The 22,495-nt window shown below is 48.6% G+C and overlaps 1 protein-coding gene across 1 annotated transcript in view; it reads left to right on the forward strand.

The window, feature by feature from the left end:
- The window catches only part of LOC142574315 (neprilysin-1-like), a 93,314-nt gene extending 90,278 nt beyond the window's left edge, over nt 1-3,036 (forward strand). Inside the window, exons 22-23 of the mRNA XM_075683432.1 lie at nt 436-512; nt 2,850-3,036. Of these exons, the coding sequence (XP_075539547.1) occupies nt 436-512; nt 2,850-2,949 (177 nt within the window). The 3' untranslated portion in view covers nt 2,950-3,036. The remainder of the gene's footprint in view (nt 1-435; nt 513-2,849) is intronic.
- Nucleotides 3,037-22,495: the final 19,459 nt, after the last annotated feature.

Genomic DNA, 22,495 nt, shown 5'->3' on the forward strand with positions numbered 1-22,495 from the left:
AAAAATAACTGACAGAACTTGCATAGGCGTGCGGAACGACGCAAATCACATATTGCAGAATCATACATACACTATGCTCTACAGCTATATTCCCGCTCTGCGACGTTAACAGGGCCGAATTTCACATACGCACATATCTATGTGTTAATATGGACTTGCTTTCAGTGCAACCAAGATTATCATATAAAGCTGTAGATATATAAAGTGCAGGAATAAAATAGCAGTTGTGGTCCTCTTCATCCTGAAGTTATGGTACAAAATGCATAATCATCTTTCTGGTGGCATTCAGTTTAGTAGTCCTTCACGCTGACCTGTTTTAGACGGTAACTCTAGAATAAAGTACTGCAAACAGCGCACGTTATCATGAAATGTATTATAGCAAGCACTGCAAGCTGGGATGCGCTTATGTATTGTATATTGACCGCTTGGACGCAGGGATTCTGTGAAGAGCAGAAGGAGGACTTTCTCAGGAAGCAAATACTCCATGGTACCACAAGTCCGGCAAAGTACAGGTGAGAGCACTTGTCTTTGTTGATTTAGGGTGGGAGAGGCCTGATAGTAATGTCGCTTTGTGCAAAATAATTTGTCTATTCAATTGTTTGTTCCGTAATATGCGCTTCAGTTATCTTTTAGTACCTCTGGTGCCTAATGTAACTCTCCAGAACTGAGAGACTTGCTGCATGAAGAGCCGAGTTACCCGCCTTCGTTGCTCAGTGGCTATGGTGTTGGGCTGCTGAGCACGAGGTCGCGGGATCGAATCCCGGCCACTGCGGCCGTATTTCGATGGGGGCGAAATGCGAAAACACCAGTGTACTTAGGTGCACTTTAAAGAACCCAGGTGGTCAAAATTTCAAGAGTCCTTCACTACGGCGTGCCTCATAATCAAAATGTGGTTTTGGCACGTAAAACCTCATAATTTAATTTGTTTTATAGAGTCTAGTTTGTAAGTAGGATGCATACGTGAGCACCACATAAATGTTATCGTTGGTGAACAAATTCTTGAGAAATTACTCGCAAAGCAAGCACAAGCCATCCTCTTGAAGAACGTTTATAATTATTCGAGGAAATTAAATATGGGACCGCCGTGATGCGTCACTAGTAAACATAAGTAGATCTTGTTCTTACTACAGAAAGCAAGAACCTGGGACTTTCGCATCTTTACTAGAAAGCTCGTTGAAGCGAACTAGTCGATAAAATGATTAACAGGTAATACAAAAATTTGTAAACGGGCAGGCTGGGCGGCAGCATATATAAGTTCTACATCCTTTATATATAAAGGCTTACAGCAGCGTAAACTAGTGCTTGAGTTTCACGTGCGTAACATTCTGCTGGCTTCTGGATATTCCATCTGTTCTCCCTTCGCACTTTCCTTCTGGGTAATCTCCAAGGTGACTTAGCGGCTATGGCGTTGCGCGAGCTGGAGCTCGTGGGTTGTACTCCCGGCTCCTGAGGCTGCATTTCCATGGGCTGAAATTGAAAATTATCCGTGTACTTAGGTTTATGTGTGTACGTAAAAGAACCCCAAGTGATCAAATTAATCTCGAGTCTCTCATTACGGTGTACCTCATTATGATGAGGTACACCGTATACACCGTAAGTACACTGTAAATACACCGTGTACACCGTAAATTGATTATCTCTATTCTGCGCTGTTTTGAATCTTATTGTGGTAATGCACAAGACTTAAGAACCGCTCCTCTGTTTAAGAAACACGGCATCCTAAAGGCAGACCAGTTATATTATTTAAAAGCGCTGCAAGTAATCCATCAAAAGAAACTATACGGAATTATGGACTCTGAAAACGCTGAATACCTTTTGAGGCACCGAAAACACCGAACACCAAAAATCCAAACAAATTATGGAAGGCAAACAATGGCGTATCAAATACCTGCGATCTTAAGCAAATGTGAAGGTAAGCTAAACTTTGAATGCAAATTAAAAGCATTTAAAAGCCAACTTAGGGAGCTATTGTTATCTTGCCAATTTAACTATAGCCAAAATTGAAGTGCTTTTTCATATTTTACTGTCTTCTCACAAAGGATACATAAAACTCTATATAACACAAAATGACTCTAGCAATTGCTCTTATTTTACTTTTGTGTGGTTTCAACCAACATTATTCAGTTTCACTGACAATTATATTTCACTTGTATGTTTTTGTACAACAGTTGTTTGTGCGGATTTATTCAAGTAAATTGCTTAGCGTCCTATTATGTATGATTTGTTATGTGTCATTTGTGTGCAACCGTACATGCAATACGTTTGTGTACAGGTGTCAAATGCTGCGTTTTTTTTTACTTTATTTCCTTTGTTTCTAAGATTTGTGTTGTGTCTGTTACCGCTGTAGACAGTTTAGGGTCAGAGGCCTCGTCAGGCTCCATTAGCCTTTAGCTTCTGTCCCGGCATCAGGCTCTGTTTTCGTCTGATGCTGAAATGAAATAAATGAAATAAATGATGTCTTAGATTTGGTACGTCAAAATTCTGAATTGAATTGATTTCTTTTTCAGTCTCTATTACTTTGTTACGCAACAGGCACTTTTGAATTGTCAGAAGCGCAGCTCAAAGTATGGCTCGTCGGTTCATGTCAACGTGTTCCGGCACGATACGTTGGAACAAGGAGGAAACAAAAGATTTTGGTTGTTAGTCAGGTTGACGAGATTTCTTTAGCTTAATCTTGAGCAGACGAGTCAATTGAGCAGTTCAAAAGCGTACAGCGGGTTGTAGGCGTGGTAGTCCCACTGTGGGTAAAAAAAAAAAGACGGATTGTGTTAATAGGTCTGTTGAAAGTACCCGACCGCGCAAATCCTTAGCATGTTCAAATGTATACGTTCGTCGACATTGTGTCGCAGGGTGAACCTCCCGTTCAGCAACATGCCGTCATTCGCAAAAGCATTCGGCTGCTCCGAGGACAGCCCCATGAACAGGACCCTGCGGTGCACCTTCTGGTGACGCCACCTTCCAACTCATCAATCACTTCCGGTTGTCTGCTTCGTTTACTCGAGTTCTGCGCCGGCTTTGTTTGTTGGACCGGGCTTTTCTGACAGACGATGGAAATAAACATTTCATAGAAGAAATTGCGGTTCGCGTAGAGTTACCATATCCGTGGTTTAAACCATGTTCGCAGTATTTTAAAGTAATCAGGAGCTCACGCAGCACCCGTACTGCCTGTTCGAGGAGCGAAGTGCAATTGACGGAAGTACGAAGCACACCACAACCAGTTATCTACACCACCTGCCCAGGTTCCCGCACTATGCACACATACATTTTTCCACTTTGAAACACCTAATGCGCAATAAAAGTGGCGAGAATTCGGCTCTCATACGCAGGTGCAGATGTTACCGCGCCTAGCCGTTGCAACGACTAGCGTTTATGACTGGTTCCTATGGGTCATCGCTGATGATTTTGTAGCAGTGGTAACCAACGTGTCGCGCGAAGCGAGGAAGAAATCCAGCTTCCCCTGTTAAAAGTGACGATCAAGTTGAGCCTCCTTTTTTTCTGCTTTAGTGGAGCCAACCAGATTTCGAAAGTCGTGATTTTTTTCTTCCCCGAACTGATTTGGGCATAATGCAGCTGCATGATATAGCCTTCATTAGGATTTTTGTTTTGGCAAGTTGGTAAGATAAAGAAACATTAACCCCGTGAGCATTGCTGCTTCACTATAGCAAAGTAACATTACTTACAAAGCCGAAGAATATCATCTGTTTTCCTAAATTGAATTTGGTTTTCATTACCTTAGAGTTGCCCGTTGGGGCACCATCACATGTTTTTCTTCTGTCCACCTGCATGACCCGCGATACAGTAGTTTGGCGCAGGCAGAATGAGCTGCACTCTCATTTTGAACACAGGCATGGTTACTGTGCGGACGTTTGTGGTGGTCCTTGTTCCTCAAATAATGACACTACGGGATATTAGCTATTGCCTCTGGAAGCCCCACGCCGAAAGAAAATAGCCACTTTATTCGATTGCGTCGCGCTGCCACATCCAGTGTGATAGAGATGTGTCCGGTAAATCGCAAGGTGACTCTAGTACATCGCAGGTAACTGCGCCCCACTGCCTCAACGGCCGAGGCTTTACTTAGTTATTTGTTATAAATTCATGTACTGCTGCAAAACTTCGTGTCCTCACATGATTCCCTCACGCGTGAGGTAACGTGTGACGGAGGCCCACGCGTGGTGTCTACAGCCTCACAGTGAAACAGTGGTACGAAACGCAAGATGCTGCGTCTGAACGAGAAGAAGGCAATTAGAGGGCACTATTTTTGTTAATCACGACCATATAGAGGCAGCAGGCAATGAAGCCAAGAAAAACATCGAGCTAATCAGCTGTACTTGAAAATGAAATGTAGAAAATAATGAAGGGGAAATGAAAGTGGACGAAAAGGTAACTTGTCACCGGTAGGGACCAGACGCACAAGTTTCGCGTTACGCGAAGACTGTGGGGTCACATCATGAAGCGCTTGACATACTTCTAGAGAGGGCTGTGTCGCATTACTTGCTGCGCGCCACTGAAAGAGGGAGCGGGCCAATGCCCCCCACTAATAGACGCAAAATTACCGCGCTATGGGCCGCTCGAGTCACTTTGCGTGTATTTGCGAGCTTCTTTCACGCACGAAAAACACTTTTATCTAGCATGTATTGAGTAATAGAAAGCTATATCGGGAGTTTTTCACGTTGTTCTACAATTCTTGCATTGACACTCTTCATATTGTTACGTAGGAAGACGCAGACGAAAAGGTATATACAAGTGTATTTACAGGTAAATACGCCGCACTTGGCCAAGAGGCCACAGCCCGCGCTATAGCCTCTAATTGTCGTCGTCGTCGTCTTCACACTGCTCGCCTCTTCGTGATCGCAAATACTGTTCCGTAGCAATATCAATGTAACATTTGAGAAGTTCATTATGTATTGAGAGTAAATAGTTAATTAGGTGGAATGCAAAAAATAATCAGGGTATCTCCAAGCGACGGCAAACAACATTACCTTGGTTGCGTCCAGCTACGTGGCATTTGCACATATATAAATCTTGGTGCATCATAATTGGGACACCTTGTACAAAAGAACCAACCTAGAAACTGATTTCACTGTTGTTGCAGCACCGCTACGCGTAGGCAACGCACTGTTAGGACTCCTGAGGAGCAGCGGGAACACGAGCAACGGCAAGGGAAAAAGAGACGATAGTATGAAGAGCAGCGGTGGGCTGCCGCTGGTCGTGTACCCACGTAATTTGAGAAAAGGGAAACCGCACGTACGTATTCCCCTGTGGCTGAAAAAAAATTCAGAGGGCACTTAGTTGCCCCTACGTAGATGAATGCGAAATCACTTGAAAGGTCGTGCGCTTGTCTCCCGCGTAACGTCCAGGGGTGTAGCCTTAACACCAAAGGTCGTGGGTTCGACTGTCACTAAAAGTGGGGGGCGCGTAGCCTTTTTGGACTATCACGTGGTCACACCAACGTCGACAACGCCGGATTTTCCGCCTTATGAACCACATAGTTATGTTACACTAAAGGAGGCGTCGGACGAGGAATCGAGCAATAAAGCATTGCATACCGCCCTTAGCAGCTGCAGTGGTGGTTCTCAACAGCTTCGCTGGACCTCCAATTTTACAGGGCTTGGATGGCGAATCATTTTCTTTTATACATTAATTTCTTTACAAAGATTAGCCAGGCGCGGTTATAATGCAGGCGAGAGTTTGCGCGGACTAGGAACGCGCGGGTAACCCAGGCTTTCGAGAGCGAGAGCGAGGGTGACGTGGCGTCGTGGCGATGCCGTCTACCGTCACGCAACAACTGGCTCGCAGTGCAGCAGCAGGTGTGTCTTTTCGCCCGCTTTGCTGGTCAAGGTGCGCTCATGATGTGACGTCACAGCCAATGAGCATTTAGGTGCTGTTTTTGCTTGTCCAGCCGACAGACGCCAACTTTTTCGCTCAATGGGCCATTTGATCCCATCGCATGAAAAAGAAGTCATGGTACGCGGTTCTACGTGTCATGGTACGTGTCGAAGATTTTACTCACTTAGAAGGTTGCTCGAGGTCCCTATAATCTAGCTTGGTCTCAGAATGAACGTTCGCGTCCTGTTTTTGTTTGGAGTTTCCGTGTCACATCTCCCACTGCCAATGCTAAGAATACACCTACACCAATCACACGAAACCCACAGTACAAGAAAATAGAAGAAGAAAACTAAATTCTTCGAAACAATTTAGCCTAGCTACGTGCCGCGTTTTAGGCTTTTAAGCGCACGGTAAACAACAGCACATTCCAGCAACCCATACAAATTGGGGAGCACACTTCCGAATCACCACCCCAGACATCACTGAAACAAAGTACCGCCTCCAGCGCTCAATCGGTAACGCTGGAACAGTTAGCACAAAACATGCAACTAATGTTCGCAGAGCTACACAAACTCAAGCGAATGGTAGAGGATGTGAAACAAAAGCCGCAGCCGTCCCCCGAAAGAGGGTCAATCAAAGTCCGGGAGCTCCTACCAGGACACCGAAAGCTATAGAGCACACTGATAGTGACAGTAATATCCATGGATAATATGGCAAACCACACAAAGACCGGACACATTGAAATCTGGCAATGGAATTGCTGCACGCTACGCATGGAATTGGCTAATTTCACGCACTACATAGAATCGGCGCCAACCCTCCCGACGTTACCTGTATTCAGGAAATAGGGAAACAAAATCAAAAACTAAAAGGATACGAGCTTTATGCTCACCCAGATTACCCTGAAGTAGCCACCTTTGCCAAGAAGGATGTCGCCATTAGCGGAAAATATTTTTTCGGGGAACCTATTGAGCACCAGATAATCACGATTTGGCCGCAGAAAAGGGGCAAACCTAAAACAATAATTGTCAACGTTTACAGTTCCCCCAGAGAAAAACAGGCGGATTTCGAAAACGTGGTGGCCACCGCGGTGCGACTCGCTCAAGGTTGGGACAAATTAATATTGTTAGGCGATTTTAACGCGCAATACTCAAACTGAGGCTACAGTAGAGATAATCCCAAGGGCATCTTGTTAGGAGACGTTGTAGAGCGCTACGGACTTTTCCAGCTAACTCAACCGGATCTCCCAGCGCGAATCGGGAACAGCGTGTCCAAGGACACTTCCCCCGACCTCATGTATCACCAACAACGAAAGTGAGACGCGATGGACGAACCTAGGTGAAAACCTAGGAAGCGATCACTATATCTCAAGCAAATCGGTTAATGCAGCCAGGATTCGAAGAGCTATTGGCAAGGCAAGGCTATCCGGCTGGACCAAATTTCGTGAAGAAGAGAAAACAATCGGCAGCATAACAGACGTAGGAGAATGGGCCGAGCGGATCACAGTTATTCACGCTGGGGTCACAAAAACAATTGAAACGACAATGGAGGCTCCAACCATGGATCGTCACCTCTTGCACCTCTGGGAAGCCCGAAGAGGCCTCACAAAAAGATGGAAAAGGCAGAAGCTTAATGGTAAACTCAGGATCTGGATAGCTCAGCTAGCGCAGGAAGCTAATGAAAACGCACAAAAGTTAAGCGACAGCAATTGGCGTCAGTTCAGCGACTCGCTTCGGGGCACGTTGACTACAAAGAAAACGTGGCGCATTCTTCGAAGTATGATTGACCCGTGAGGAATGAAAACAGTCACGAGTCGCACACTCAAGCTGCTTGAAAATGAGTTTGAAGTTCGCGAAGCTGACATGATAGACAAAATTAAACATATATACTGTTTGGATCCGACTGCTGGTACGATCTGTTGGGAACTCGGCGCTGACGCCCGTGGTTGTACCTGGGTCGCAAGCCCCAAGGGTAGCGTTGGCCTGGCGGCCTGGGGTACAACTCGAAGCATCCGAAGGTCCCGGCAAAGCATGAGTCGACTGGCAACAACGAAACAACTTGTTTATTTTAACATCGCAAAGAGTTGGCGGTCAGGTTTGACCGAAGTAGAGAGACGGGAGAGCACTTCACTCAACTGAAGAAATCGGAGCCCTCCTTTTGGCGTCCGGGGGCAGCTGTTTTTATACTCTCGCAGTTGAGGGCAAGAAGGAACCCCTCAAAAGACGAGCACGTGAATGTACAATGGGCTAATGGTGACGCACACTGTCGTGGCGCTGCGCACGATCTCGAAGCACTCTGTCGTGGCGCTGCGCACGATCTCGTAGCACCCTGTCGTGGCGCTGCCGGTCGGACACAATGACTGTAACGAGAAGATGGTCCCTGCTTTGGCATCGCCTGTTTCGGGCATAATGACTGGAACGAGATCCCTGCTTTGGCATCGCCTGTTTCGGGCCCAATAACTGGAATGAGATCCCTGCTTTGGCATCGCCTGTTTCGGGCACAATGACTGGAACGAGATCCCTGCTTTGGGCATCGCCTGTTTCGGGCCCAATAACTGGAATGAGATCCCTGCTTTGGCATCGCCTGTTTCGGGCACAATGACTGGAATGCGAGGATGATCCCTAGGCGGTCGCATCGCCGCAGTCGCGCCTGGAAACACCTGGCGATGAGTGTTGCGGCGACGACGATCGGGCCAAAATGTCCGCCGCCCCGCCGCAGTCGCGCCGGCAAAACCACGTGTCGCAGGCGAAACGCAACAGACCGCCCCGCCGGGGGAAGGAGATCCCGATGGACAGGGGACTGCATCCGCTGTCCGGAGGGATGTCGCTCGATGATGCTCATAACCGAAGTCGGGCGTCCCTTGACGTTTCTTGAGCGCAGCGCACAGAGAAGGCCTCGTTCTCTCGTTCAGGTTCGCACGGGACACTGCAAAGTGACTTCGGGAGAGTTCACATTTTTGTTCTCGTTCCCGGCAAGCGTTAGAACTACGCTGAAAACTCAACCGCTCAGTCAGCAAGCACGGCACAACCCTCACTAAGCCCTGCCAGGCTCTTTCCCCTTTTTATACCACTGCCTAGTTCCTTACAGTAGTCTAGCATCACTCAGAACGCGTCCACAAATTGAAAAATTGCACTAGAAAGCATATCATCACTTTGAAACACTAAACAAAAGCAATATGTTAAAAAAAATCCTGCCTCAGGAAGAAAAACATCAGTAACAAACAATTTTGAGGCTGATTCCTACGTTAGGGGCTTCGACTTAAGCCATCGGCGTTACCGTTGAGACTCCCCTTTTTGTAACGCACCTCAAAGGAATATTGTTGTAAAGCGAGGCTCCAGCGCAGGAGGCGGCCATTTTTGGGAGAGATGGTCTGCAGCCATTGGAGAGGGCAGTGATCTGTCTCAATGATAAACCTCGAGCCGGCTAGATAGCATGACAATTTCTGAACGGCCCACACGAGACATGCACACTCTTTCTCGGTGGCGCTATACGCCTGCTCACGACTGGTCAGCTTACGACTAGCATACAGGACGGGGTGTTCTACTTCTCCATTTTCCCGTTGGCACAGTACAACGCCCATGCCTCGCTCACTAGCATCGCACTGAACAATGAACCCTTTTGTATAGTCTGGCGATCGTAGCACAGGCTGGCTTGTTAGGGCACTCTTTAGGGCGCTAAAAGCTCTTTCCTTTGTCTCGTCCCAGACGACTGTTTGAGGCTCTGTCTTTCTTAGAGCATCCGTCAGGGGAGCCGCGATATCAGAGTACCTAGGGATGTACCTCTGATAGTAGCCGGCGACACCTAAGAACGACCGAATATCGGTCTTTGTGCGCGGTTGCGGAAAGTCTCGCACAGCGGCCACTTTTATTTCAGAGGGGCGGCGACGACCCTGACCAATCACGTGACCGAGGTAGACAACCTCGGCCTGTGCTAACTGGCACTTAGGAGCCTTTACTGTCAAGCCTGCTTCGCGCAGGCGGGTTAGCACTGCCCGCAAGTGTGTCATATGCTCAGACCAGGATGCGGAGAATATCGCTACGTCGTCTAGATACGGTAAAGCGAATTCTTGCTGTCCCCGCAACACTTTATCCATGAGACTTGAAAAACAGTATGGCGCGTTCTTCAAACCAAAACTCAACACTTTAGGACGGAATGTTCCCATTGGTGAAATGAACGCCGCATACCTACTAGCCTCTTCTGTAAGTGGAACCTGCCAATAACCCCTGACAAGATCTAGGGTGGAAATAAACTGAGCGCTACTAACTTTCTCAAGGCGCTCCTCGATGTTAGGGATCGGATAAATTTGATCCTTAGTGATGGAATTAAGCCTGCGGTAGTCGACGCAAGGACGAGGTTCCTTGCCCGGTACCTCAACTAAAATCAAAGGGGAGGTATAATCACTCTCACCTGCCTCAATAACACCGAGCTGTAGCATTTTCTTTACCTCAGCCTCCATAATATCGCTCTGGCGGGGTGACACCCGATACGCCTTGGATCGTACTGGCTCTGGGGAGGTAAGTTCAATATCATGAGTAAGTACAGAAGTCCTACCAGGCCTCTCAGAGAACAGACCTTGAAACTCTCGTAATAGCTGGTGTAGTTCGGTTTTCTGCTCAGGCGACAGCGGTGCTTTACTGATAAGGTCACTAATGACTTGACCGGTGTCTTCCCTGTTCGTCACTGAGCCTAGTCCCGGAAGCTCGACCGGAAGCTCTTCAGGAACGTTTACCATCATGCACACCACTGCTTCCCTTTGTCTATAAGGTTTGAGCAGATTACAGTGGTAAACTTGCTGTGCTTTCCGCTTTCCTGGCAGACTTACCACGTAGTTAACGTCCGACAGTTTCTGAACAATTCGTGCTGGGCCCTCCCACTGCACGTCTAGTTTGTTGTTTAGCGATGTACGCAATATCATGACCTCATCGCCCACCTCAAAACGACGGGCCCTGGCTGTCCGATCATAATAAACCTTGGCCCTCTGCTGGGCCTTTGTCATTGCTTCACCTGACAACTCCTGTGCCCTTCTTAAGCGTTCGAGGAGCTTAAGCACGTACTCCACCACGACTGGGTCGTCGCCCCTACCTTCCCATGATTCTCGAAGCATGCGAAGCGGAGATCGAAGCGAGCGACCGTACACCAGTTCAGCTGGCGAAAACCCCGTAGCCGCATGCGGCGCGGTCCTTAAAGCAAACATCACCCCAGGCAGACACAGCTCCCAGTCAGTTCGATGTTCAAAACACAACGCTCTCAACACGCGCTTCATGACGGAGTGGAGCTTCTCAACGGAATTCGACTGTGGGTGGTACACTGAGCTGTGTAACAGCTTTACCCCACACCTTTCGAGAAAAGTTGTCGTCAAAGCGCTAGTAAACACTGTGCCCTGATCTGATTGAATTTCTGCAGGAAAACCAACTCGCGCAAATATGGACAGTAGTGCATTAACTATCTCAACTGAGCTGAGTTCTTTAAGCGGCACTGCTTCAGGGAACTTTGTCGCTGGGCAGATCACAGTCAAAATGTGTCTGTACCCCGTGGCTGTTACCGGCAGAGGTCCCACAGTATCAATAACGAGCCGTCTAAAAGGCTCCGTAATGATAGGTACCAATTTCAACGGCGCCCTCGATTTGTCCCCTGGTTTGCCCACCCGCTGACAAGTGTCACATGTCCTCACGAAATGGTCTGCGTCCCGAAAACACCCTGGCCAATAGTACTCTTGCAAGAGACGGTCCTTAGTTTTCTTAACTCCTAGGTGTCCGGACCATGAACCCCCGTGTGACAAGCGCAACAGATCCTGACGATAGCATTGAGGCACGACCAGCTGATCGAACTCCACTCCTCGGCGGTCTAGATACTTCCGGTACAGGACTCCACCTCTTTCCACAAAACGCGCAGTTTTCCTGGCGATACCTTCTTGGACATTGCAGCGCACGTTTTCCAGGCTGCCATCCTTTTTTTGCTCGGCTATCAAAGCCGACCGGCTGACTTTTAGCAACCTATCAAGTCCGTCTGACGTAGGCGTGATGAGCAAATCAGTAGATAGCTCTTCTAACTTTCCCGAATCGGGATTTTCCTCTCCAGTATCTGGCGCCTTCAACGCTACAGACTCAATTTTATTCAGTTCGGGCGTGCTCTGAATATCAGCTTGCTGCGCCTCTGACCCTTTTTCGTTGTTTGATAACGTCGGCCCCGCAACTACCGCCTTTGCAGCGAGCTCCCGAACCTTCGATCTGGTTAAGGCCTGAACACTAGCTTCACCAAACAAAAGCCCCTTCTCGCGCAGGAGGTGATCGGACCTGTTTGAAAATAGGTACGGGTACTGGGGTGGCAGCATAGATGACACTGCCGCCTCTGTCTCAAGCGCTCCGAAAGGTCCTTCAATAAGCACTTTTGCTACCGGCAGACACACGCTATGAGCTTCCACGGCTTGCTTGATCCATGCGCACTCGCCCGTGAACATATGGGGTTCTACGTAAGACGGGTGAACTACATCCATCGTAGCTGCGGAATCGCGAAGCACTCGGCACTCTTTCCCGTTTACGAGGAGGTCTCGCATGTAAGGCTCGAGAAGCTTCATGTTCTCGTCAGTGCTGCCTATTGAAAAAAACACAACTTTTGGTGTTGTTTCCGGACACTGCGCCGAAAAGTGACCCGGCTTCTGGCACGTATAACAAACGCCCGCTCGCCTCATCTCGAACCGCTTTCTGCGTTCGGCTTCGGCTGCCGTCTCTTTACGTTTGGTCGGATTGCTTTCACTCGCATCCTCACTACGCGTGTCCCCCTTAAATCTCATGGGCGTGAACCTTGGCCTCTCAGACTTGGAGCCAAATTCACCCTTTTGACCGTCCTTAGCTCCGCGAGCTCGACGCGTCACAAACTCCTCGGCTAGCTCAGCGGCTTTAGCCACCGTACAAACGTCTGGCCTATCCAAGACCCAGTATCGCACGTTCTCCGGTAACCGACTATAAAACTGTTCTAGCCCGAAGCACTGCAGAACTTTATCGTGGTCACCAAACGCTTTCTCTTCTTTGAGCCACTCCTGCATGTTCGACATAAGCCTATACGCAAACTCTGTATATGACTCACTTTTGCCTTTCTCATTTTCCCGAAACTTCCGACGGAACGCCTCCGCAGACAGCCGGTACTTTTTTAGCAGACTCGATTTTACTTTGTCGAAATCCTCTGCTTCCTCTCTATCCAAGCGAGCGACTACGTCGGCCGCCTCGCCGGGTAACAAAGTGAGCAAGCGCTGTGGCCACGTTTCCCGAGAGAACCCCTGCTTCTCGCACGTTCGCTCAAAGTTAACTAGGAACAAACCAATGTCCTCTCCAAGCTTAAACGGCCGCATCAGGTCAGTCATTTTGAACAATACGCGTTCTCCTGCACCGTGTGCCTGACTTCCATTACGAGCGCGTTCCATCTCTACCTCGAGACGCTTCATTTCCAAAGCGTGTTCGCGCTCTTCTTTTTCTTTCTGCTCTTTAAGTTCGCGCTCCTGTCTTTTTGACCTCTCCTCAATAGTCTCAAGGCATTCCGACAGCTCGTCATCCTCAGCCTCTAACTCAAGAATAGCCGTTATCAGTTCCGGTTTTCTTAGTTTGTCTGAGACATCCAGACCCAACTCTCTTGCAAGCTCCAACAATTTCGGTTTGCGCAACGACTTCAAATCCATGGCTGCTCTGAATGCTGCTTTCTCTACTGCTTACTATTGTCTTGCCGCAAACTAACCCGGCAGCAACGACAACCACAATTACCAGCTCTGTTTCTAACACTAACAAAAGCCTGGCAAAGCTCAGAAGAAGAAAGTCCCGCACTCACCAAACCTCGCAGGCAGGAATTCCGCGCAGTCGTTCCGCTGCAGGCAACCAGTCGTCACACAGGGCTCGTTGCACTGCTCCCGGATCGTCGTTGAGCTGCTCAGCATACAGTCAACTGCATCTCTTCGCTGCTGGCCTCCGTTGTCGCGATCTCGCCGCTGGCAGACAGTTGTTTGAAGTCGTAGGCGATCTCACCGCTGGCAACCAGATATTTGAAGTCGGAGGCGATCTCACCGCTGCCAACCAGATATTTGGATCCGACACTGGAGCGATCAGATGGGAACTCGGCGCTGACGCCCGTGGTTGTACCTGGGTCGCAAGCCCCAAGGGTAGCGTTGGCCTGGCGGCCTGGGGTACAACTCGAAGCATCCGAAGGTCCCGGCAAAGCATGAGTCGACTGGCAACAACGAAACAACTTGTTTATTTTAACATCGCAAAGAGTTGGCGGTCAGGTTTGACCGAAGTAGAGAGACGGGAGAGCACTTCACTCAACTGAAGAAATCGGAGCCCTCCTTTTGGCGTCCGGGGGCAGCTGTTTTTATACTCTCGCAGTTGAGGGCAAGAAGGAACCCCTCAAAAGACGAGCACGTGAATGTACAATGGGCTAATGGTGACGCACACTGTCGTGGCGCTGCGCACGATCTCGAAGCACTCTGTCGTGGCGCTGCGCACGATCTCGTAGCACCCTGTCGTGGCGCTGCCGGTCGGACACAATGACTGTAACGAGAAGATGGTCCCTGCTTTGGCATCGCCTGTTTCGGGCATAATGACTGGAACGAGATCCCTGCTTTGGCATCGCCTGTTTCGGGCCCAATAACTGGAATGAGATCCCTGCTTTGGCATCGCCTGTTTCGGGCACAATGACTGGAACGAGATCCCTGCTTTGGGCATCGCCTGTTTCGGGCCCAATAACTGGAATGAGATCCCTGCTTTGGCATCGCCTGTTTCGGGCACAATGACTGGAATGCGAGGATGATCCCTAGGCGGTCGCATCGCCGCAGTCGCGCCTGGAAACACCTGGCGATGAGTGTTGCGGCGACGACGATCGGGCCAAAATGTCCGCCGCCCCGCCGCAGTCGCGCCGGCAAAACCACGTGTCGCAGGCGAAACGCAACAATACGTAGGGAACTGTTCCGACCCGGCAATCCACCAAACCAGTTTACGAAGGTCAGGACCAACCAGAACTGGACGCCCCCATAACCTTCGAAGAGGTTTATGCAGCGGCACACTCCTTCAGGAATAACACGACCCCAGGGGTAGATCAGATCACAAACGCAATGATTCGCAATCTAAGTGACGATACGCTAAAGAGCGTGACCAAATTCTTTAACGACACGGTCTGGGCAGAGGACGGCGTCCTTCCAAAAGAATGGAAGGCAGCAAAAATTATTCTCATTCCTAAACCAGGTAAGCCTCGTAACATCAACAACCTTCGACCCATCTCCCTGACGTCGTGCGCGGGGAAACTCTTTGAAAAGCTTGTGCAGGTTCGGCTCTCGAACCACGTAGAGCTAAACATGTTCCCCTCCAACATGTGCGGTTTCCGACCCCACGTGTCGGCGCAGGACGTTTTTCTACTACTAAAGCACGAGGTCCTGCACCCCAACAGAGGGTCGAACGATAAATTTGTACTGGCATTGGACATCAAAAAGGCCTTCGACAGCATCTTCCACCACACTATTCTGGAGGGACTGGAAGCGGTGAACTGCGGTACACGAATTTATAACTACGTGCGCTCGTTCCTCAGCGGTCGCACGGCCACAATCGGATTAGGCTCCACGAGGTCCGACACCTTCAACTGTCCTGACAGAGGCACCCCTCAGGGAGCTATACTCTCTCCACTGCTATTTAATGTGGGGATGAGAAAGCTAGCCCTGGAGCTAGATAAACACTCGAATCTCGGCTGTGCGATATCTGCCGATGACATCACGTTCTGGGCTCACCAGGGGTCCTATGGGGACAAGCAAGAATCTCTTCAAAAGGCCATAGACGCAGTCATGGAATACGCGAGGGCGGCGGACATGGCATGCGCACCCGAAAATTCGAATTTAATCCGGGTGCGTGCGAAATACGCAAGAAAGAAGGACTGGGTGCCACTCACTCTGACTCCCGACGGGGCGCCAATTCATGACGTGGAGGCACTCAGAATCAACGTTACCAGACTAGCTTCAGTTGTAAAACTTTTCGCCCGCGCGCTTACAGCTGCTGTCGCCACTTCTGTGACAGCCGCCAGATGGCAGCGCCATTCCATCGCGCTCTACTGCAGACGCCTCGCCGCAGCCTTGAGCTCGTGCGGACGGGCAGTTTGCGCGTGTTTCAAGCTCGCTCGCGTTCTCCCTTGTCCGAATTAGTGATGCCATAAGAAAGCGGTATCCACCTACAGCAATAACATTAGCGATCTAGTTGGTTCATACTGAAAGAAGGGTAAACTGCACGAAAGAAAGTAACGCATACAGCGAAGCGCAGAAGCTGCGTTTCTAAGCGTCGTGTGTTTCTTCCTGTCGCCTTTGCGTTTCGCGCAGTTTCTTAACGTTTCGCGCAATTTAGGCGCAGGAGCCTGAAGATCTGGCCAAAGTGCGTGATTGTAGGATGATCTTCATCTCCACCGAAGCTTCCCAACACGCCAAAGAAACGCTAAAAAAGAAAGATGAGGTCAGTCTGAACGCACAAGCCACGAAAAAAAAATCGTCGGCTCTTACACTCGGTGAAGATGGTTAACCAGCGAAGCTGATGCGTGCGGCCCCTGTGTTTATCACTGGGGAAATCCCGAGGGTTCATTATAGTATCTCGCAATTATGAGGTTCCATACACAATCGGCTGCGACGGAGAGAAGACGTCACTGACGGTATGCCCGCAGTCCGCCGTTATCGCTTGCGTTCGATATCTCGAGTTTGCTCGGCGGCATGGTTAGCAGCCTTCGTCGGCTATTTGCCGCTTGTGGTTCTTCGAAATTAAATTTCTTCAAAATTAAAGTTGTCTGTTACGTAAGGAAATGAGTGGCTTATACTCCCTTAGACCGCTCGGCCCCGCTACCACCAATTGCAATACATCCCTTAACATCTATCATTTACTCTGGCCGTGCTCGCAAGCTCCCATAAACTCTGAACCGGACATGCGCAAGTTTGAAGAAGCAATCCGGAGCGAAGAACTCGCTCCCCAACTCCCCAACACTGGGCTGTCCAGCAGGTCCCCGACGCCGCCAGGAAACCCAACCTCCCGGTTCCGTCGTGGAAGAGGCCCACTCCATGAGAGACCAAAGCTCTCGTTGCCTGCAGGACCTTGCATAAAGTTGATTTCCATCCTTCCTCCATACTGCCTTAAGCAATGGTTCATACCCCCGTAAACGCGGCCTTCCCTTTACGATGACAGAAGTGTAATTCTACGCTGGAATGATCAAAGGCAACGCAGCCAGCTGTTGAAGACGACGACGACGACGAACACGTTAGCAGTGGCACGAGCGCGTGCTGTGGATTTCGCAAAGAGTTCCCCGTCGGTGCTAGGAATCGCTCTGTTCCACGCCGAGCGAAGCGTCGCATTGCTGGGAGCACAGAAAAAGTGGCGCGCCGAACTGTCGACATCGTTCCGATAGCCCCCTATGCAGCCAAGTACGCAGCACGTCGGCATCGTCTGCTGATATTCTTAACTCGGCGAAGGCTACAGTTTCACGGATGACATGCTTGCTGAAATTCTCCGTTAACAACGAACCATAGAATACACCAACACTGCACCACGTCCTTAGTCCGGCCCGCCTGCGTAGCCGGCTAGTGAGGAAGTGAAGCTGGGCGCGACTGCAGCGCCACAAAGGCGCGGGTGGGTTGCGGTTCCGCGCAACCTAGTTTCAAGACTGAAGCTAGTCTAGTAACGTTGCTCAGAATATTGGTGATTTGGATACAGCAGAACGCTGGAACATCCCACACCCTTCAAAAACTAAAGGTGGTCACAGGAAACGTGGCCAGAATGATACGGAGAGTGGCAAGAAGCAGAGACGGCCTAACGGAGAGAGAGACCGTCAGCCTGGTTCACGCATTCGTAATTAGCCGAATCACATACGCCCTTCCGTATCAGGCCTTGACAAACCAAGCGATTATGCAGACAAACACAATAATAAGAAAAGCCTTCAATGTCGCCCTTGGTCTTCCCGAATGCGCTAGCACAGAGATTCGAGGGACTGGGTTTGCACAATACTTTTGACGAGTACGCAGTCGCGACGTTATATGCTCAGAAAGAACGACTTTGTTCAACTCAGGGCAGGAACGTGTTGCCCAGGTTAGGTTTTCCCCTGAGATCCCAGTATTGCGGAGAAGAAACGGCACAGATAGACCGCAACGTTCGATCGCACATCGCGGTGGCCCCAATTCCCAAAAATATGCACCCCAAGTACCGTCCCGGACGACGCAGAGCAAGGGCAAAGACTCTTCACAAACGTTTTGGCATGAGACCGGGGGTGTATTTTACAGATGATAGTCGAGGCAGCTCAGACACTTTCACAATAGCATCTAGATGCAAGAACAACATAACAACGCCATCCTTCAGTACCGCCTCGGCATGCGTCGCAGAGGCTGCAGCCATCGCGTTGGCCATTCGGGATGCCGAGCGGCAAACCAATTCGGCTGTCATATTATCCGACCCACAAGCGGCTTGCCGCCTGTTTCTACATGGAACGGCACCCAAATCAATAATCAAAGTTTCAGGCAATCAACTAGAGAGGCACCAAACTATCATATGGTATCCGGCACACGAGCTACTGGAAGGAAACGCGAGGGTAGGCAGTATTGCTCGAGGATTAAACGTCCGAGCAACGGCATGGCCTAGCGACGACGTTCCACCGAATTCTCGTGACATCCTCCTACAGCAAAGGCAGGAGCGGAGGCGTTTCGGACATGCAAACTCCGATTTAAACGGCCAACAGGAGAGGGACTGGCGTCGTATTCAGACGAATACATTCCCCAACCTGCACCACCTACACAGAATACACCCCACGAGGTTCACAGACAAACCCACACTAAAACACATCACAGGAAGCCTCCGCACATAGGCAGTCCCATATTACACCAACATCCACTAATAAGGAATCGGCAATGGGAGGCATGGCTTCCGGACGAGGGTCGGGAGAGCCAGTTGGCTCTTCAGGACAAAGCCCAGCGAACCGTTCCTGCCAGTGGCGCCCTGGAATGGGGACTCCAACCATCGTGCCTTATTTTATTTATATTTAATAAAGTTTTCACTCACTCACTCCCCTGTGGTGGTACAGCCACAAGAATGTTTGCGCAAGAGTGAAAGACTATTCTCCAGACCAATCGGCTGTCTTCCTAAGACAGTAAATTTCTGATAATTATTTATCTATTTTTACTCAGTCTAGCGTGATGAGTGTTTCAATTTTGAACACCGAGCAAAATACGACTTTCCGCATTACGTTTTTTTTATTAATGATGACTGTTCCAGTCTTGAGCACCGAGCAAAAGACGTCTTTTCCCGGTACATTCCTACCTCAGCTTCTTTCACCTACTTTGTGCTAACCGCCCAACTTTGGCCGATCTCCCATAGTGGGTACGTACTGCGTGGGCAGAGGAACAATAATAGCGGTGGGTGTCACGATATGTTCTACCATTGAGACCTGTAAACGTTTTACGCGTTATAGCCTGGTTGCTCTGTGGTTATATTCTCCCATTATTTGGCTACGGTTCATCCAATGGAGGGCCCTCCTTGATGTGCCGCCAAGGTATTGGAGGAGAAATTCTCATTATTGCGGGAAAGCACGGAAACGTGCGGTTCACCAATTTCATAAAATTCTGCGTGGTAGGGCCATCAAAGGACTTTGTAGCTACATGCGAAAGCCAAGTAATATTAGATCACATGTTTGTGACAGGGCTCTGCAAGTACAAACTTCTAAACGTACACCAGCTTATCCTCCCAACAAAGACCGCTGCTCTATGCCATCTCCCAAGACAGTGGCATTGTTGAAGAAAAAGAACGACAATATCTACCGCGTCGGACAGAACAGCTATACGAAGAAAATCAGATGGAAGATGGGAGCAGAGAAGAATGTGCAGACATTTATTGAAAGCACTAGTAAAAAAACATACGTAAATATGTAAAAATGTTAAATATGTGCATCTGTGTGCGTGAGTACATTACTACAGAACATGATATGCTGAGGGATGATTACAAAGCTGTCGTCTACAAAGATGTGAAGCCGAAGAGTGGTTTAACAAGGATTTTTTTTTCATCGTAAGGTAGTGCGCATAAATTTACTTCATCAATAGATGTAGGAAAGGGCACTTTCAGTATGCTGCTTCTTAGAGCGTTTTATTCATCTAGCTGTGATGCCAGGGCACAACTGGGGCAGCGTTGCGCTTGACCCGGGAATCCATTTCCCCAAGTGTCGGGCCGCATTCGAATGTCGCTGTTTCGATGGTGCCACTGGTCCTCCAGCCACCCTCCCAAGGGAGCGCAGGTCTGTTGACGAACTGCGTCACTTCTACAGCTCTGACCTGCAGTGCACAATGTCACGGGTAAAAATACAACGAACAAAGAGGGAAAAGGTAATAAGTAGAGACCGGATCCCTATTTTGTTCCTCGCTGCATAATCAAACTTTTCGTTATACGAGCGTACACTGAGGGTTGGGAAAACATTCAGTACTGTCTTTATAATGCCTATACAGGGAGATCATTTGACGTTGTAAGGACTTTTTATGGATAGCCTGTGGCAGGCCACATAATTCCAGTCCTTGAGCTAGATTATTCAGAGAGGCAGACAATACTTGCACGAGAAATCGAAACACATTCCACTAATGAACCAAAATTAACTAAATAACTATGTATTCATTCATGTCCGTCACATACTGCAATTTACGAAATATAGCCGGCGCGCTTGCAAGGGGCATCCAATGAACATTAATTTCCAATTTCCAGAATGACACCAGTTTGGAGATTGCAGTTTGGAGTTTGAATTGAACAAGAAAGTAACTGGAACGCCAATGTTTTTCGTCCCACAATTTAGGAAATACCTCGAACTGGTGTCACCCTTGAAATTCATTTCGAATGGATATGTATTGCAAGCACACCGGCTAAATTGGAACACGTGCCGTAAAGCAATTAAGGAGTTAATTAATGAATTGTTGCTAATTAGTTGAATATGTGTTTCGATTTGTCGTGCTGATAATGTCCACGACTTCGAATAATCCAACTCAAGGGTAACAATTATGGCAGAGTCGATTAAAAAGATCCATTGACATATTAACGCTCTTTGCGCCTGCTTCTGGCATTAGGGCTTATACATGCTTGTTTTGAACATCGGCTTCTATAAAACAATATTTAGCCTTCTTTTTACGCTTTCAAGTGCAGTTTCAGATTCTCTTGTTACCTAGCAACACTAATAGTTCTCGAATTCTACCGGGTTCAATAACAAATCGTCGGCCAAGTCTACATTACTTTTCTTGTGTTCGTATAGTGGTCAGGCAATCTCCTCTGTGCTGCTCAGCCATTCCGAAATGAAAGACATCCGGGAGTGTGTTGATTCGGCAGGAGACACTTGACTCCGCATGCTACACGTCTGATTGAGATGCCGTGTTCTTCTAACCGTGTGGTTGTACTCAAACTCATGAGCTGAAACAATTCGTACGGAAGACTGCAATCCCAGGGTTCCACCTAAGCCAACATTGCGGAAGCACTACCTCCGGCATGTGTATGCAGAAAGATTAGGAAAAATCAGAGAAGAGCTTGGCGACTACTGCGTTTGTTTTTCCAGTAACGAGGCGACAAACATGAGGGGGCGCATTGTCGCCCACTTTGTAGCTGGGAAGCATGCGGCAGACGAGAGGACAAGTATTTTCCTAGTGCGCTCGAATCCTCTGGAGAGAATGAAGGGGGAGTCTATCGCGTATCAGTTCCTCAAAGCCCTGTACCTTACAGAAATCGAAGACGCGAAGGTTCTGCTACTCTACACGAACGCCGCAGCCTACACGCACAATGCTGGTCACCGGCTGAAGACATTCTACCCCCGGATGATGCATGTCACACGCCTAGAACATGTACTACACCGCGTTTCTGAATTAAGGAAGTACTTCAAGGTCGTCATTGCTCCAGTCAAGGCTGTGTTCCTGCAGGCGCCCTCTCACGTGCGCTCGTAGAAGGAGAGAGTGCCCGACGCACCCCTTTCACCTGAACCGTTTATCACATCTTAAAGGGGTGTACGGTAGAGTGATTAAAAAAACGGGACAAAAGAAGACACACTGGGACACACACAGCGCTAACTTGCAACAATGTTTATTATCGAAAACCAGGTCGTACTTATATACTCAGCCAACATGAGTCACAGCCACGTGATCAAATAAACAATCAATCAGAGCGAAACATTTTTGGAAGTGATACGTTATAACCTTGCGCAAAAATTTCAGTTCTTTTTCAGAGAGAGCCGACGACGGTTTGCTGATACATGAATCCCCTAGGGCATCAATCTGCTCAGTTTCTATTATAAGACTAGTGAGTTCGCACTTATTTCTACCACTAATGGTTGTTGATTTGAAGAGAGGGGAGCACTTGTGTTGCTTACAATGAAGGGAGAGAAACCCATCTGATACAACTTTGTCGACTTTATTTTTAACAGATGGGTTTCTCTCCCTTCATTGTAAGCAACATAAGTGCTCCCCTCTCTTCGAATCAACAACCATTACTGGTAGAAATAAGTGCTTACTCACAAGACTTATAATAGAAGCCGAGAAGATTGATGCCCTAGGTTATTCATGTATCAGCAAACCGTCATTGGCTCTCTCTGAAAAACAAAGAAAACTGATATTTTTGCGCATGGCATAACGTATCACTCACAAAATTTTTTTGCTCTGATTGATTGTTTACCT

Source organism: Dermacentor variabilis, chromosome 3 (genome assembly GCF_050947875.1).
Source record: "Dermacentor variabilis isolate Ectoservices chromosome 3, ASM5094787v1, whole genome shotgun sequence".
In the NCBI taxonomy this organism is placed as follows: Eukaryota; Metazoa; Arthropoda; class Arachnida; order Ixodida; family Ixodidae; genus Dermacentor; species Dermacentor variabilis.